The 16350-nt window shown below is 51.5% G+C and overlaps 1 protein-coding gene across 1 annotated transcript in view; it reads left to right on the top strand.

Annotated features, from left to right (window-relative positions):
- LOC140078010 (butyrophilin subfamily 1 member A1-like) overlaps positions 1–16350 on the top strand; it is a 48008-nt gene that overhangs the window by 20149 nt on the left and 11509 nt on the right. The window contains exon 3 of the mRNA XM_072125766.1: positions 765–1115. Within this exon, the coding sequence (XP_071981867.1) occupies positions 765–1115 (351 nt within the window). The remainder of the gene's footprint in view (positions 1–764; positions 1116–16350) is intronic.

Raw genomic sequence — 16350 nt, 5'->3', positions numbered from 1 at the left:
CAGCCCGCGGCACAGGCACAATGTACTGGGAGCAGGAGCGGCTCTTTATCTCATCCTCCTGTCAGCAGATATGATGAGGTGCTCGGTATCGGGCCGGCGCTGACACCTCCGCAGTCTCATCACATCATCGATCCGAGAATATCAGATACATGAACACAGACGCCTGAAGACACGAGGAGAGATTGTACAAACAATGGAGCGTTCTACAATATACACATAAGTCATAGGATTGTAGCTTCTCTGAGCGCACCCGGCGCGGGTCCTCACACTGCTGTGCTCTTTGCTCTGTGCAATAAGATATTACATATCTTCTCTGCTTTAAGAGACTGCTGTAGTATTCAACCAGAAGCTAGCACAGAGTGGAGGAGCTGTGATCCAGCTCAATGCAGAGAACCAAGAGCACAGCAGTGTCGGGACACACCTTGGAAACTACAATCGATTCATATTAGATGACTCCATCATATACGGCTCCAATATATACGGCTCCATCATATACGGTATGTGGACACTTGCTATACAGAGAGGTATCTGTCGTGGATAAAAGGATCAGTCTCTTGAATTCCTGTCTCCCTATTGGATGAGATTTAGGGGAGAGTCTGGTGCCCCATACACATTAGATGGATGGATGAGCCCGACAAATTTGGTGGCTTTTGCCAGTTTTAGACATTTTGGTTGTTGGTTTCTCCCATTCCGATGACCTTAGACTGGATTTACTTGTATCGATGTCATTAAATAGTTACACAATGTATTTTATCTTCTTGCAGGAGAATTCCACCTACAGACACAGGACACTACACAGGTGGCAGCAGTGGGGTCACATACTTTCTTGCCGTGCACCTTGGCGTCTCCGCAGAGTCTCTCCGAGTTGCGGTTGCACTGGTTCCGCTCTCTTTACCACTCCACAATATTCTTACTGGATGCCGGGAAGGAGAACAAGGAGCAGCAGAGCCCGGAGTATAGTGGGAGGACATCTCTCCGGTCTAATCCGGAATCCGGGGACCTGACCCTGGAGCTGCACAATGTCAGCCTCTCAGACGCGGATACGTATCACTGTTTGGTGGAGAACATCACCAGTAAACGGTATAAGGAGGCGGTCACAGACCTCAATGTCATAGGTAAGTGTAAGCGGATGGCCCTACAAACATTAGTGTAGAAGGTCCCATCAAGAGCCCCATCATCCAGGGGTAAGTCCGATGTGGTTACCAAGGCTTCCTCCAGGATAGTCCCACCACCCGTAGACCTTCCATGATCTGTAGATCCTGTTTTGTCATGAAAGTTTTCATCCTTAAATCAATTGTTCTCTTCAGTCAACTGGTCTTTTGTCCATGGTGTCTCTTTTGTTGCAAATGAAAGTTTTTGGTAATACTTTGTTATACTGCACATTTGTATAATGGAGCTGTCACGGTTGCTCCCACGATCCATGTCTCAGATCGCAGGTGCACCCGTGCTCCGCTACCTGCCGGTCCCCGTCCCCCTGCCCTCACTTACCTCTCCTGGCTCCTGTCTGTGCTCTGGCTTCTGGTGTGTAGGCCGCACGCTCCTTCCCTGCAGGCACACACTCCCGCCACTAGGGGGCGCGCGTGCGGACTTCTCAAGCCTTAAAGGGCCAGCGTCCTCCTGATTGGCTCCTGCTAATCCGGCTCGCCCTTATAATCCGGCACCTTACTTCACTGCCCGCCGGATCTTCTCCTAGGATCTCCTATGCCAGGCTTCCCTAAGCCGTTCCTGTGGAAGAGAAAGCCCATTAGCGTTTCCAGACGCCTCCGTGTCTCCTGTCTCCAGCGTTACCAGGGTACCTCCATGTGCTCCTGCCATCCTGTCTCAAGTTTTCAGTCTGCCTGTGTGCTTCCTGCTCTGTCTCCCAAGGCTCCAGTCCAGCGGTGTCTCCAGTCCGTGCCAGCGTTACTAGTGTTCCTCTGTGTTGCTGCTGTTATCCCAGGCTTGGACTGTTTCCTGCACATCCCTGAACCTTGGCTGCCACCGCGGGCCTCATTCCATCTCCTGCGAAGGTCCATAGGGTCCACTGCTCCACAGACTCCTCCCTCCGGACTCTTCCCAAAGAGACTTTCAGTTCTGTTGTCTGTGTGACCTGTTACAGGAGCCCAGTGCCCAGTACGACATGATTGGCATCTGGTAGACCCTATTGACCATAGAAGTGACTTGAAGCCCTGGAGCCCCCATGCAGGACCTAACCCTCACATAACATGCGCCATTTATCAGATCATAATCAAGTGAACCTTGATCTTCCTCTGTAAGTCCCTATATGCCCCTAGCATTGACTTATAATAATGGTCTACTGGTGGCCAATGGACATCATTGCTGTGGGTCACCTCTTCCTGTTCTCTGTAACCTTCACAGACCGTGACCTCAGCGTTTCCCTTAAAACCCTCTCTCTCAGCCATCAATATAAAAAATCCTCCATTGAAATCCTTTTAGAAAAAGAAGTCAAATCCTGGAGAAGTGGCACTTTGGGTTGATGCCTGTTGAGTTATAAGTTGTTGATAACACAGAATCTGCATCTGACGTAGATGTGAACGTAGACGTCTATTTTTAGCTTCAAAAATATTTATTGAAATGCAACACGAAAGCTATAAACAGAAAAGGTGTAAAGTGTCACCGAATAAACGAAGATACAAAGATTCCAGGAAAGGAAACAAGGTACAAAGTGACTCCACATTACAGAGGAGAGTAAGGGTCTTCCATGTAGACCCTCAATCCATCTGGTGACCAGGAAAGAATCCAGGTCACCTACATTTAAGAGGAGGCATGAGGAGGTCGTTATCAAATATCCACCCAAAGGGCCTGTACAGGAGGTCCAGTGTGTGGGCAAGTCCACCACACATGATGGGTGTCTCCTGCAACCGCACACAGTAGAGAGACGTCAGGGTAGATACAGTCCAGACCAAGGAACCAGGTGGGTTCTGTTACAGGTTCTTGTTAAACGGAACAGATTGAGGCTTAAATCATCTCTTATCAGTTGAAAAATTGAATTTGTGGACCTGAAACGTGTTGTGATTCCTGACTTATGATAATAAAGGATCACCTGTCCCTCATGCTGATGGTTACGTCTTGATCTAATATGCAGGAACCACAGGAGACCCCAGTGATGGGCTGAATGTATCTGAATTATGTTTCATTAATAATTATCTCAAACTTCCAATAACCTTCAACTTATGTTTATTGACCAACCAGGACCCTGACGAATGTTTTGTTGGACAATCTTTCATATCCTTCAAAGTGTCCACTCAATGCGAAGCTTTTCACCTACTCTGACGTCTCAAAAACATTCAGTGAAACTTTCTTTGTTTTCTCAGATAGTTTTTCCAGGTAGCTGAACATTTTTGGAGTGGAATGCACTTGTCAGACTAGAGTACAACCACCTACACGAGAAGGTTCAGGAGGAGTTGGGCAGAGGTGTGGTCAGGTATCTTCATACGGAGACGGATGTTGGGTTTCCGAGCCCTGGCACGTTACATCGTGTAGGTGGAAGGCACAGAACTGGCGCTGGCAGTATTCTCATCCTGAATGTCTTTGACTTCAAGTTCCTGACACAGTCACAAGTGACTTGACCTCAGACCAACAAAATGTTCCAAAAAAACCTCCAAATATGCAAGAATTGACAGGAAACTACTTATTTCCTGGAAGGTTTCCAGTTTTAGACATGTTTTTCAGAATATGATTGGTGGGAGTCATAGTAGGGCATTGTAGGGTTACTGTATGTTAAGGAGGCATCTGGTATCTTACCTTAATAATGGACCCTGGTCTTATTTTCCTATCTAGTAACTTACAGACAAGTGGATTCGTTTCCACATATCTACAGCCAAAGAAACTGGGCGTCCCCTCCTTTGTATGGACCACCCTACTAATTCTTAACTCGCTCTTTGAGAAAATGATCCTATCAGGCAGCAGCGGCATGAGGGACACACAACCAAGAAAATGGGTCAGATATATTGACGACAGCTGCAGACTGACCTACCTGCGGCGTTACCGTCTAATATTCCTGGAAAGCCATTGTCCCTGGTGGTCTAGGTCACTGTAGAAATGCCTATTTATTAATGTATCCAGATCCATCGAGGGGAATTACTTGTGTCCGTGTTGGGCTTAGTTAGGGTTAATACATATTATTGTATACAAATTACATTGACATTTTTTATTCTTGGATATCATTGTGGGCAGGATAGTATTTTGGATGGTTTAAGGATGACATTATGTTCCTGGTGGTCTACAATGGTGACGAGGTTATTGGTAAGAATTGTGATGGTCTAGTGATGGGATCGTCTTCTGGGGGCTTCTTCCCACTCCAGGCTCCGGTGCTGATGTTACTCCAGTGATGCTACATTGTGGCTGAGAACTGAGCTTTAACATAATCATCTTGTTCCACACAAACCTCCCATCTCCTCAATGCACCATAATCCATCCACTTAAAGAGAACCCGTCATGCAAAATAACCCCCCTAAACTAAATATATTTTCATAAACTGCCATTAGAGAGCATTGCCTCTATCCCTTCATTGTCCCTCTACATGCCTGTAACCCTAAGCAATGAGGTCCTAAAGCTGTATGCAAATGACCTGTGAAATGTCCAATGAGTCATTAGCATGTTCAAGCTGTCCACTCTATTCATGAGTGGGAGGCACAGCCACACCCCCAGTGCATGACTGACAGCCTGTATAATGATGTGAGGCTGTATAATGATGTGCTTCCTGGTGCTGGCGCCCCCTGCAGCCTGTGTGTGTGTGTATAGGAGAGATACAGCAGCTCCAGGCAGCCATGTTACAGCAGAACATGTCAGATTCATGTGTAGCTGATGTCTGTGTCTCTCACCTGTATATTAGGAGGATGCAGCATGTCAGCAGATGCAGCACACACACTAGCAATGCTTTACTATACATTACACACAGACATGAGCAGGGGGAGGAGAGGGGAGGGGTAACAGGGGTGACATCACTGCCTCTGACCATGTGACCAGCCTCATTTACATGATAAAAAATAGATGATTTTACAATGATTAATGTATGAAATAACTAGATAAAGGCTGGGATGGGATCCTTGTGAGCTGATCCAACAGGTAGAGGTGACAGGACTAGTGGCAGAGACCTGATGACAGGTGTCCTTTAAAGGGATCAAGATCCATAATGATGATTGCAGTCATGGGGTCATTCACCTCTGCCGATACTTTGTATAGATTCACTCCTGGACATTCATGGATGTGCAACATCCCCCACCGGGGCCTAGCCCTTGAGGTGAGGCCTGGAGACAGCCGGGGCCCGCGGTACCGGAGTGGCTGGCGGTTGCGGCCTAAGCACGCTATTGTCACGGTGCTTGGTACAGGGGAACCGGAGGGCTGTCCTACAGCCTGGCAGGTCTCCAGCAGGGTGGTGTTGGCAAGAAATGATGAGGGAGAGGCTGCTATAGCGGATCTCCCTGGGGCAACCCTTTGGTGTCTAGAGTATGAGTCTCTGTGTGGTGGACAGGGTGCCGGTGATGAAGGCAGGGGTAGTAGCAGGGACCAGACGGAGGCAGAAGTTGAAGAAAACAACTTACAGTTCGTTTATTGCAACCGGCAGGAACTGCAGAAACGTGCCTTTAACAAGATGGTGGAGTACTGGAGAGGTATTTGGAGGGAGCCACAGGATGTAGTTCACCAGCCTGGATGTATAGGGCAGGCTGGGAGGCAGCTGGGTCCTTAGAGGAGGCTTCAGCTCGGTCCTGGATCTCTTCAGGTATCACCCTTGAAGGTAGGATGATACCCCTTTCCTCACTACACTAACTCTAGTCTTATCTTCCACTTCAGGCAGGGGCTAGGCTCTTCCTGCACTGGTCTGGTATGCTAGAGACTCTGAGCTGCTGCTCAGCTAACTACTCTCTGCTTGTGTCCTACAGACCCAGAGGGCCTGACTAGGACCGGTCTCTCTCCTGAGAGAGATTTCTCTCTAAGAACTCATACTGGAATCCTCCAGAACATTCCTGGCCAGAGGTTTTATTACCTCCCTTTGGTCAGGTGGTGGCTGCTCCTCCAATTACCTCTCAGTGCACAAAGACAGGATGTAACACAGACATTGGTGGACATAATTACATCACAGATTAACATCTGCCTTGCCAGGCAGGATTAACCACTGCAATTTCCCCTTGATCCTATAAGGACCATGTAGTGTAATGTGGTGTTACCTACAGATGGGACGTATTCGCAAGCACTACCTCGCCATTGCATCGGCGAGGGTGTTGCATACCCCGGGGGCAATTGAAAGAGCCGCCCTCGGCTCGACTATAGATGTTTTGGGGCACAGAGGGGGCTAAGGGCACTTCTGGGAAGTGCAGGCTATGTGAGGTGTAGGGACAAACCGCCCATGGTCCTGGAGACAGGCACCTGGGTTGGTGTCGGACTAAGACAAAAATGTAGCTGTATGACAGTTGGTCGCTGACGCCATTAAACCGAACTGTACAGTAGGAAAGGTGTGGTGTCATGTCCTGTAATCCACTCCTTGCACCAAGGCCTGTATATTTGCTTGATCAACGCTTCTTCCCTGGCGGCAATTATATAAGGTGTCTATCTGCATTGCATGAGCATATGCGACACGAGTACCTCCTGACTGGCATCCTTACCCATGTATGAGTGGCATCCAGGTGCTAACTGTGTAACACCCCCGGTCCCCGTAGGACCCGCAGTTTACGGACTACCCCCATGTGCAAACCTCAGTTTGAGGGATCAGGTAGCGGTCAGTGTTTACATAAAAGACGGTCCGACACAGCCACACTACAACCTGAAAAGCCTATGAAAGGGTTAATGCAGACTACTGGCAGATATGACAGTGTGCAACAGGTTAGCAAAATCACATTGGCTTAGCAGCCCAATGGGTACACATCTTATAACATAACGTTACAGAGGTAGATAGGCTACGCAGGGTAGCAAGATAAAATGTCTCTTTTCCTGCAAAGAAAAGGCATAAAAAGTGCAAGCAGAATGTCCATACCTAAAAAGGAAGGCATTAAGTGCAAAATGATAAGTCAATAGACATAGCAACTTTTCCCTGGTAGTATCTGGCAAAAGTCTCTCAGAAGGTCTCTAATAACAAAGTCCATCTTCTGGGTACAGCCCTTGATGTGGGGGAAAAGTGCAATGAAGAAGCAAAGGGTCTCCTCTTTTTGGAGAGGGACAGAGTCCTTTGAAGAAACTCTCTGCTGTGGCAGAGGAAGGGTGCTATCATAGCACATGACAATGTATAATCTTTTGACTGAGATAAATAAGGGTAAGAGTCTCAGGACTGTCTCTGGCTCTTTGGGGAAAATGGAGATATACACAATATTTACAATGGACATAGTACCTGGAGAGGGCGACAGCCCTTCAGGGATTAGTCAGTATCGCTGGGTTCAGCAAAGACAGGATCCAGCTCCTGCAGGGAATCCTGTGCACCCTCAGCGGGAGTAGGTGCCGGCTGGGGACACCCAGTGGCAGTAATGGGTACTGCAGGTGCAGCAACATCCTCCGGACCTTCAGGGGGAGGAGCGCTGTCGCCCGGGGTGTCGGCTGTTCCAGCCGGGGGCTCAACTGAGCCAGGGACCACAGAGGGGTCCAGGAAAAAATAAACAGAGTCCAGCGGCCGCGCCGCGGCTCCTTCCAGCTCCGGTTCTTCCGGGGCCGGGTCATCGCCCCATTGGTAACCGGCAAGGGGGGATGTGGGCCTAGACGGAACCTCCGGACAAGGTTCGCTAGCCGGGATGTCTTCTCCCACAGAAGAGCCGCGGGACCTGGCAATGCTCCCGGCAGGGGAGCCGGTGGGGGTGGCGCCCTGTATCATGCCCGGCCCATGGATGGCAATGGGACCCGTACTCACAATTACTGTGGATGGGGCATTCACGTGGGTCACCGCCCGGGGACTTGCAGCCGAGGAGGAAGAGGTGTTCGGAGACTCCGGCCACTCGTCGTCCTCATACCAGTCGTCCTGCGGGAAGTAACGGTCCTCGTCGGAGTCGGGGATCCGGATCACGCCAGCCGCCCAGGGTCCTCGAGGTCCTTCCTGCAGGGAGAACTCGATGCACTCTCCCGGCTTCAGGTTGTGCAGGCTCTCCGGCAGATCAGGCCTCTTGACGGACCAGCGGGGTATAAATACTTCCCGTCCGGTGTAGTCCTGGGTGGCGAAGCCATAGCCCTTCTGCTTGTCGAAGAACCGGACCATGCCGGTGGTGCGATTCTTCTCGACCCAAGCTCCAGCTGTAGATCGACCGGCCATATACCGCTGGGCCTCCTTCTCTCTGCGTCGCTGGTCCGAGACAGCGTCTCGGAGTCGCCGGCGGGCGGCCTCACCTCGGCCTTGAGGCTGCGGAGGTTTCGGTGCTGGTGCTCGTGGCTCCGGTTCAGGCTCGGATCTCCTTGGGCGACAGGTAGGTGCCGGCACAGGAGCAGGAACCACCGGAGGGTCAGGAACCACCACATCGGGGCTAGCAGGCCGCGCGGCCGGAGTAGTAGGCCTCGGAGCAGGTGGAGCGGCAACACTAGGCCCAGGCGTTGGCTCAGCAGGAGTCGGGGCCTCCCAACGTGGCGACTCCACGTGGACCCGCGGTACCGGGATGGTAGCCGGGATAGGGACGAGGAACCGCCCGGGTGGGATTTGATACTGCGTCACCGTTTGGTAACATGTCCTGGTGACGAAGGCCCGAGTCAATCCTCGGTGCAGCCGATGTCCAGCGGAAGGTCTTCGGACGGGCTGCGCAGAGACCACCACCATAGTCTCTAGGACGTCATAAAACTCCGGACGCTCCACAGGAGGGAAAGGCGGAGGACCCCACATAGCGTTGTCCTCTCTGTCCAAAGTCCACTCCAGTTCTGGCGCTTCTCTGAGGCAGGGCAGGAAGTCCGCCTCGAGCCAGTGGGAGGAGCCCGAGTCCTTCCCGCCAAGAGCTGTGGCGGGCTCTAATTTTTCCTGCGCCACAGGAGGCGGGGTTCGCGCGCTTCGCGCGTGGGTGGAGCTTGATGCGTCATCTGGGTTTCCCGCCAGTGAAGGTTTTGGCGGGCTGGAATTATTTGCTGCGCCACAATTCCTGAGGTAAAAATCTTCAGGCGCGGCAGCGCCGGATGTAGCAGAGCTGGTACAGTTCTTGCCAGGATTAACCTCTGGAGTGCGGGAGCGGCGCTCGACAGCACGTGGCAGCAGTATAACACAGTTCATTCCAGAAACACACAAGTCCTTGGGCCTAAACCCGGATGGCAGCAGGGTTAGGCAGCACAGTCTTTTAATAAAGGAAAGTCTTTAATGCCGTAATAAGGCACAGAAGTCTATATCCTGTTCGTGACGCCACTTGCAACATCCCCCACCGTGTCCTAGCCCTTGAGGTGAGGCCTGGAGACAGCCGGGGCCCGCGGTACCGGAGTGGCTGGCGGTTGCGGCCTAAGCACGCTATTGTCACGGTGCTTGGTACAGGGGAACCGGAGGGCTGTCCTACAGCCTGGCAGGTCTCCAGCAGGGTGGTGTTGGCAAGAAATGATGAGGGAGAGGCTGCTATAGCGGATCTCCCTGGGGCAACCCCTTAACGTCCCGAGTGTGAGTCTCTGGGTGATGGACAGGGTGCCGGTGATGAAGGCAGGGGTAGTAGCAGGGACCAGACGGAGGCAGAAGTTGAAGAAAACAACTTACAGTTCGTTTATTGCAACCGGCAGGAACTGCAGAAACGTGCCTTTAACAGGTGGAGTACTGGAGAGGTATTTGGAGGGAGCCACAGGATGTAGTTCACCAGCCTGGATGTATAGGGCAGGCTGGGAGGCAGCTGTGTCCTAGAGGATGCTTCAGCTCGGTCCTGGATCTCTTCAGGTATCACCCTTAAAGGTAGGATGATACCCCTTTCCTCACTACACTAACTCTAGTCTTATTGCTCCACTTCAGGCAGGGGCTAGGCTCTTCCTGCACTGGTCTGGTGTGCTAGAGTCTCTGAGCTGCTGCTCAGCTAACTGCTCTCTGCTTGTGTCCTACAGACCCAGAGGGCCTGACTAGGACCGGTCTCTCTCCTGAGAGAGATTTCTCTCTAAGAACTCATACTGGAATCCTCCAGAACATTCCTGGCCAGAGGTTTTATTACCTCCCTTTGGTCAGGTGGTGGCTGCTCCTCCAATTACCTCTCAGTGCACAAAGACAGGATGTAACACAGACATTGGTGGACATAATTACATCACAGATTAACATCTGCCTTGCCAGGCAGGATTAACCACTGCAATTTCCCCTTGATCCTATAAGGACCATGTAGTGTAATGTGGTGTTACCTACAGATGGGACGTATTCGCAAGCACTACCTCGCCATTGCATCGGCGAGGGTGTTGCATACCCCGGGGGCAATTGAAAGAGCCGCCCTCGGCTCGACTATAGATGTTTTGGGGCACAGAGGGGGCTAAGGGCACTTCTGGGAAGTGCAGGCTATGTGAGGTGTAGGGACAAACCGCCCATGGTCCTGGAGACAGGCACCTGGGTTGGTGTCGGACTAAGACAAAAATGTAGCTGTATGACAGTTGGTCGCTGACGCCATTAAACCGAACTGTACAGTAGGAAAGGTGTGGTGTCATGTCCTGTAATCCACTCCTTGCACCAAGGCCTGTATATTTGCTTGATCAACGCTTCTTCCCTGGCGGCAATTATATGGTGTCTATCTGCATTGCATGAGCATATGCGACACGAGTACCTCCTGACTGACAACCTTACCCATGTATGAGTGGCATCCAGGTGCTATCTGTGTAACACCCCCGGTCCCCTAAAGACCCGCAGTTTACGGACTACCCCCATGTGCAAACCTCAGTTTGAGGGATCAGGTAGCGGTCAGTGTTTAACATAGAAAGACGGTCCGACACAGCCACACTACAACCTGAAAAGCCTATGAAAGGGTTAATGCAGACTACTGGCAGATATGACAGTGTGCAACAGGTTAGCAAAATCACATTGGCTTAGCAGCCCAATGGGTACACATCTTATAACATAACGTTACAGATAGATAGGCTACTCAGGGTAGCACGGTAGCAAATGTCTCTTTTCCTGCAAAGAAAAGGCATAAAAAGTGCAAGCAGAATGTCCATACCTAAAAAGGAAGGCATTAAGTGCAAAATGATAAGTCAATAGACATAGCAACTTTTCCCTGGTAGTATCTGGCAAAAGTCTCTCAGAAGGTCTCTAATGACAAAGTCCATCTTCTGGGTACAGCCCTTGATGTGGGGGAAAAGTGCAATGAAGAAGCAAAGGGTCTCCTCTTTTTGGAGAGGGACAGAGTCCTTTGAAGAAACTCTCTGCTGTGGCAGAGGAAGGGTGCTATCATAGCACATGACAATGTATAATCTCTTGACTGAGATAAATAAGGGTAAGAGTCTCAGGACTGTCTCTGGCTCTTTGGGGAAAATGGAGATATACACAATATTTACAATGGACATAGTACCTGGAGAGGGCGACAGCCCTTCAGGGATTAGTCAGTATCGCTGGGTTCAGCAAAGACAGGATCCAGCTCCTGCAGGGAATCCTGTGCATCCTCAGCGGGAGTAGGTGCCGGCTGGGGACACCCAGTGGCAGTAGTGGGTGCTGCAGGTGCAGCAACATCCTCCGGACCTTCAGGGGGAGGAGCGCTGTCGCCCGGGGTGTCGGCTGTTCCAGCCGGGGGCTCAACTGAGCCAGGGACCACAGAGGGGTCCAGGAAAAAATAAACAGAGTCCAGCGGCCGCGCCGCGGCTCCTTCCAGCTCCGGTTCTTCCGGGGCCGGGTCATCACCCCATTGGTAACCGGCAAGGGGGGATGTGGGCCTAGACGGAACCTCCGGACAAGGTTCGCTAGCCGGGATGTCTTCTCCCACAGAAGAGCCGCGGGACCTGGCAATGCTCCCGGCAGGGGAGCCGGTGGGGGTGGCGCCCTGTATCATGCCCGGCCCATGGATGGCAATGGGACCCGTACTCACAATTACTGTGGATGGGGCATTCACGTGGGTCACCGCCCGGGGACTTGCAGCCGAGGAGGAAGAGGTGTTCGGAGACTCCGGCCACTCGTCGTCCTCATACCAGTCGTCCTGCGGGAAGTAACGGTCCCCGTCGGAGTCGGGGATCCGGATCACGCCAGCCGCCCAGGGTCCTCGAGGTCCTTCCTGCAGGGAGAACTCGATGCACTCTCCCGGCTTCAGGTTGTGCAGGCTCTCCGGCAGATCAGGCCTCTTGACGGACCGGCGGGGTATAAATACTTCCCGTCCGGTGTAGTCCTGGGTGGCGAAGCCATAGCCCTTCCGTTTGTCGAAGAACCGGACCATGCCGGTGGTGCGATTCTTCTCGACCCAAGCTCCAGCTGTAGATCGACCGGCCATATACCGCTGGGCCTCCTTCTCTCTGCGTCGCTGGTCCGAGACAGCGTCTCGGAGTCGCCGGCGGGCGGCCTCACCTCGGCCTTGAGGCTGCGGAGGTTTCGTTGCTGGGGCTCGTGGCTCCGGTTCAGGCTCGGATCTCCTTGGGCAACAGGTAGGTGCCGGCACAGGAGCAGGAACCACCGGAGGGTCAGGAACCACCACATCGGGGCTAGCAGGCCGCGCGGCCGGAGTAGTAGGCCTCGGAGCAGGTGGAGCGGCAACACTAGGCCCAGGCGTTGGCTCAGCAGGAGTCGGGGCCTCCCCACGTGGCGCCTCCACGTGGACCCGCGGTACCGGGATGGTAGCCGGGATAGGGACGAGGAACCGCCCGGGTGGGATTTGATACTGCGTCACCGTTTGGTAACATGTCCTGGTGACGAAGGCCCGAGTCAATCCTCGGTGCAGCCGATGTCCAGCGGAAGGTCTTCGGACGGGCTGCGCAGAGACCACCACCATAGTCTCTAGGACGTCATAAAACTCCGGACGCTCCACAGGAGGGAAAGGCGGAGGACCCCACATAGCGTTGTCCTCTCTGTCCAAAGTCCACTCCAGTTCTGGCGCTTCTCTGAGGCAGGGCAGGAAGTCCGCCTCGAGCCAGTGGGAGGAGCCCGAGTCCTTCCCGCCAAGAGCTGTGGCGGGCTCTAATTTTTCCTGCGCCACAGGAGGCGGGGTTCGCGCGCTTCGCGCGTGGGTGGAGCTTGATGCGTCATCTGGGTTTCCCGCCAGTGAAGGTTTTGGCGGGCTGGAATTATTTGCTGCGCCACAATTCCTGAGGTAAAAATCTTCAGGCGCGGCAGCGCCGGATGTAGCAGAGCTGGTACAGTTCTTGCCAGGATTAACCTCTGGAGTGCGGGAGCGGCGCTCGACAGCACGTGGCAGCAGTATAACACAGTTCATTCCAGAAACACACAAGTCCTTGGGCCTAAACCCGGATGGCAGCAGGGTTAGGCAGCACAGTCTTTTAATAAAGGAAAGTCTTTAATGCCGTAATAAGGCACAGAAGTCTATATCCTGTTCGTGACGCCACTTGCAACATCCCCCACCGGGGCCTAGCCCTTGAGGTGAGGCCTGGAGACAGCCGGGGCCCGCGGTACCGGAGTGGCTGGCGGTTGCGGCCTAAGCACGCTATTGTCACGGTGCTTGGTACAGGGGAACCGGAGGGCTGTCCTACAGCCTGGCAGGTCTCCAGCAGGGTGGTGTTGGCAAGAAATGATGAGGGAGAGGCTGCTATAGCGGATCTCCCTGGGGCAACCCCTTAATGTCCCGAGTGTGAGTCTCTGGGTGATGGACAGGGTGCCGGTGATGAAGGCAGGGGTAGTAGCTGGGACCAGACGGAGGCAGAAGTTGAAGAAAACAACTTACAGTTCGTTTATTGCAACCGGCAGGAACTGCAGAAACGTGCCTTTAACAGGTGGAGTACTGGAGAGGTATTTGGAGGGAGCCACAGGATGTAGTTCACCAGCCTGGATGTATAGGGCAGGCTGGGAGGCAGCTGTGTCCTAGAGGATGCTTCAGCTCGGTCCTGGATCTCTTCAGGTATCACCCTTGAAGGTAGGATGGTACCCCTTTCCTCACTACACTAACTCTAGTCTTATTGCTCCACTTCAGGCAGGGGCTAGGCTCTTCCTGCACTGGTCTGGTGTGCTAGAGTCTCTGAGCTGCTGCTCAGCTAACTGCTCTCTGCTTGTGTCCTACAGACCCAGAGGGCCTGACTAGGACCGGTCTCTCTCCTGAGAGAGATTTCTCTCTAAGAACTCATACTGGAATCCTCCAGAACATTCCTGGCCAGAGGTTTTATTACCTCCCTTTGGTCAGGTGGTGGCTGCTCCTCCAATTACCTCTCAGTGCACAAAGACAGGATGTAACACAGACATTGGTGGACATAATTACATCACAGATTAACATCTGCCTTGCCAGGCAGGATTAACCACTGCAATTTCCCCTTGATCCTATAAGGACCATGTAGTGTAATGTGGTGTTACCTACAGATGGGACGTATTCGCAAGCACTACCTCGCCATTGCATCGGCGAGGGTGTTGCAGATGACTACATTCAATCTAAAGATCCGGCTCTAATTCTTTGTCATTAATGAAGCAGAGATATGAGGCTACGGCTAAGGCTCCTTACATTGTAGTAATAGTTGTTCTACAGCGTCAATTTAGAATAGAAAGAACCAGGGGTGTGGACCTTCTGTGGACCATGAATTGTATTTGACCTGAGAAACTTCTAAAGGAGTTGCCCCATGGTATAGACACTTTAACCCCTGTACAGGTGTCACCTCGTGACAGCAGGTCCCACACTTTGGTAACAGAACAGCTGAGGATATGATATAAAGTGATCTCACTGTCACTACCTGGAATCACCCTATAAACAGCATAAAATAGAATAATTGACAATAATCTTTAGACTCATTTGTTACTTTCGGCCACTTTCCTCGACTTTGGTCGTTTGGTCTCAAGAGCCTCAGATTAAAGGCTTTGGGCCAGAAATGAGATATAATGACCCCGGATACTGAGCACAGGACACAGGCTGTAGCTATAGGGGGAGGAGTGGGGGCAGTCGCCTGCTGGTCCTGCTGTCTGGAGGGGGAAACAAGTGTCATTTAGGAAGCAACAAATATTATATGGCACATGGTATGAGGGTTAAGCTGAGCCTAAAATTACATTTAATGAACCCAGACATTGGAAACAGCTGGAATTTAGCTGTAGGGGTGCAGGGGTAGCAGGCACACTCTGGTCCTGGTGTCTGGGGGAAACAAATGTCACTAACACACAAGAACCTACCTGCATTATGAGGCACATTGTATGTAGGATTTAGGTGAATGAAATTTAATCACCACAAATACCGGGCATTGGAAACAGATGTGACCCTTCCCATTACCACAGTTATAGGATGCACAGCTATAGGATGCACAGCTATAGGATACACAGCTATAGGATGCACAGCTATAGGATGCACAGTTATAGGATGCACAGTTATAGGATGCACAGCTATAGGGTGCACAGCTATAGGGTGCACAGTTATAGGGTGCACAGTTATAGGATGCACAGCTATAGGGTGCACAGCTATTGGGTTCACAGCTATAGGATGCACAGCTATAGGGTGCACAGTTATAGGATGCACAGTTATAGGGTGCACAGTTATAGGATGCACAGCTATAGGGTGCACAGCTATAGGGTTCACAGCTATAGGATGCACAGCTATAGGGTGCACAGTTATAGGATGCACAGTTATAGGATGCACAGCTGTAGGATGCACAGCTATAGGATGCACAGCTATAAGGTGCACAGTTATAGGATGCACAGCTATAGGATGCACAGTTATAGGATGCACAGCTATAAGGTGCACAGTTATAGGATGCACAGCTATAGGATGCACAGTTATAGGATGCACAGTTATAGGATGCACAGCTATAGGATGCACAGTTATAGGATGCACAGCTGTAGGATGCACAGTTATAGGATGCACAGCTATAGAATGCACAGCTATAGGGTGCACAGCTATAGGATGCACAGTTATAGGATGCACAGCTAAAGGATGCAAAGCTATAGGATGCACAGTTATAGGATGCACAGTTATAGGATGCACAGCTATAGGATGCACAGTTATAGGATGCACAGTTATAGGATGCACAGCTATAGGATGCACAGCTATAGGGTGCACAGCTATAGGATGCACAGCTATAGGGTGCACAGTTATAGGATGCACAGCTATAGGGTGCACAGTTATAGGATGCACAGCTATAGGTTGCATATCTATACGATGCACAGTTATAGGATGCACAGCTATAGGGGTGCACAGTTATAGGATGCACAGCTATAGGATGCACAGTTATAGGATGCACAGCTATAGGATGCACAGCTATAGGATGCACAGTTATAGGATGCACAGCTTTAAGGTGCACAGTTATAGGATGCACAGCTATAGGAAGCACAGCTATAGGATGCACAGTTATAGGATGCACAGCTATAGGGTGCACAGCTATAGGATGCACAGTTATAGG

This window comes from Engystomops pustulosus, chromosome 9 (assembly GCF_040894005.1).
Source record: "Engystomops pustulosus chromosome 9, aEngPut4.maternal, whole genome shotgun sequence".
In the NCBI taxonomy this organism is placed as follows: Eukaryota; Metazoa; Chordata; class Amphibia; order Anura; family Leptodactylidae; genus Engystomops; species Engystomops pustulosus.
The sequence above is the reverse complement of the archived record's forward strand: the minus strand, read 5'-3'. Positions and strand labels throughout refer to the sequence as shown.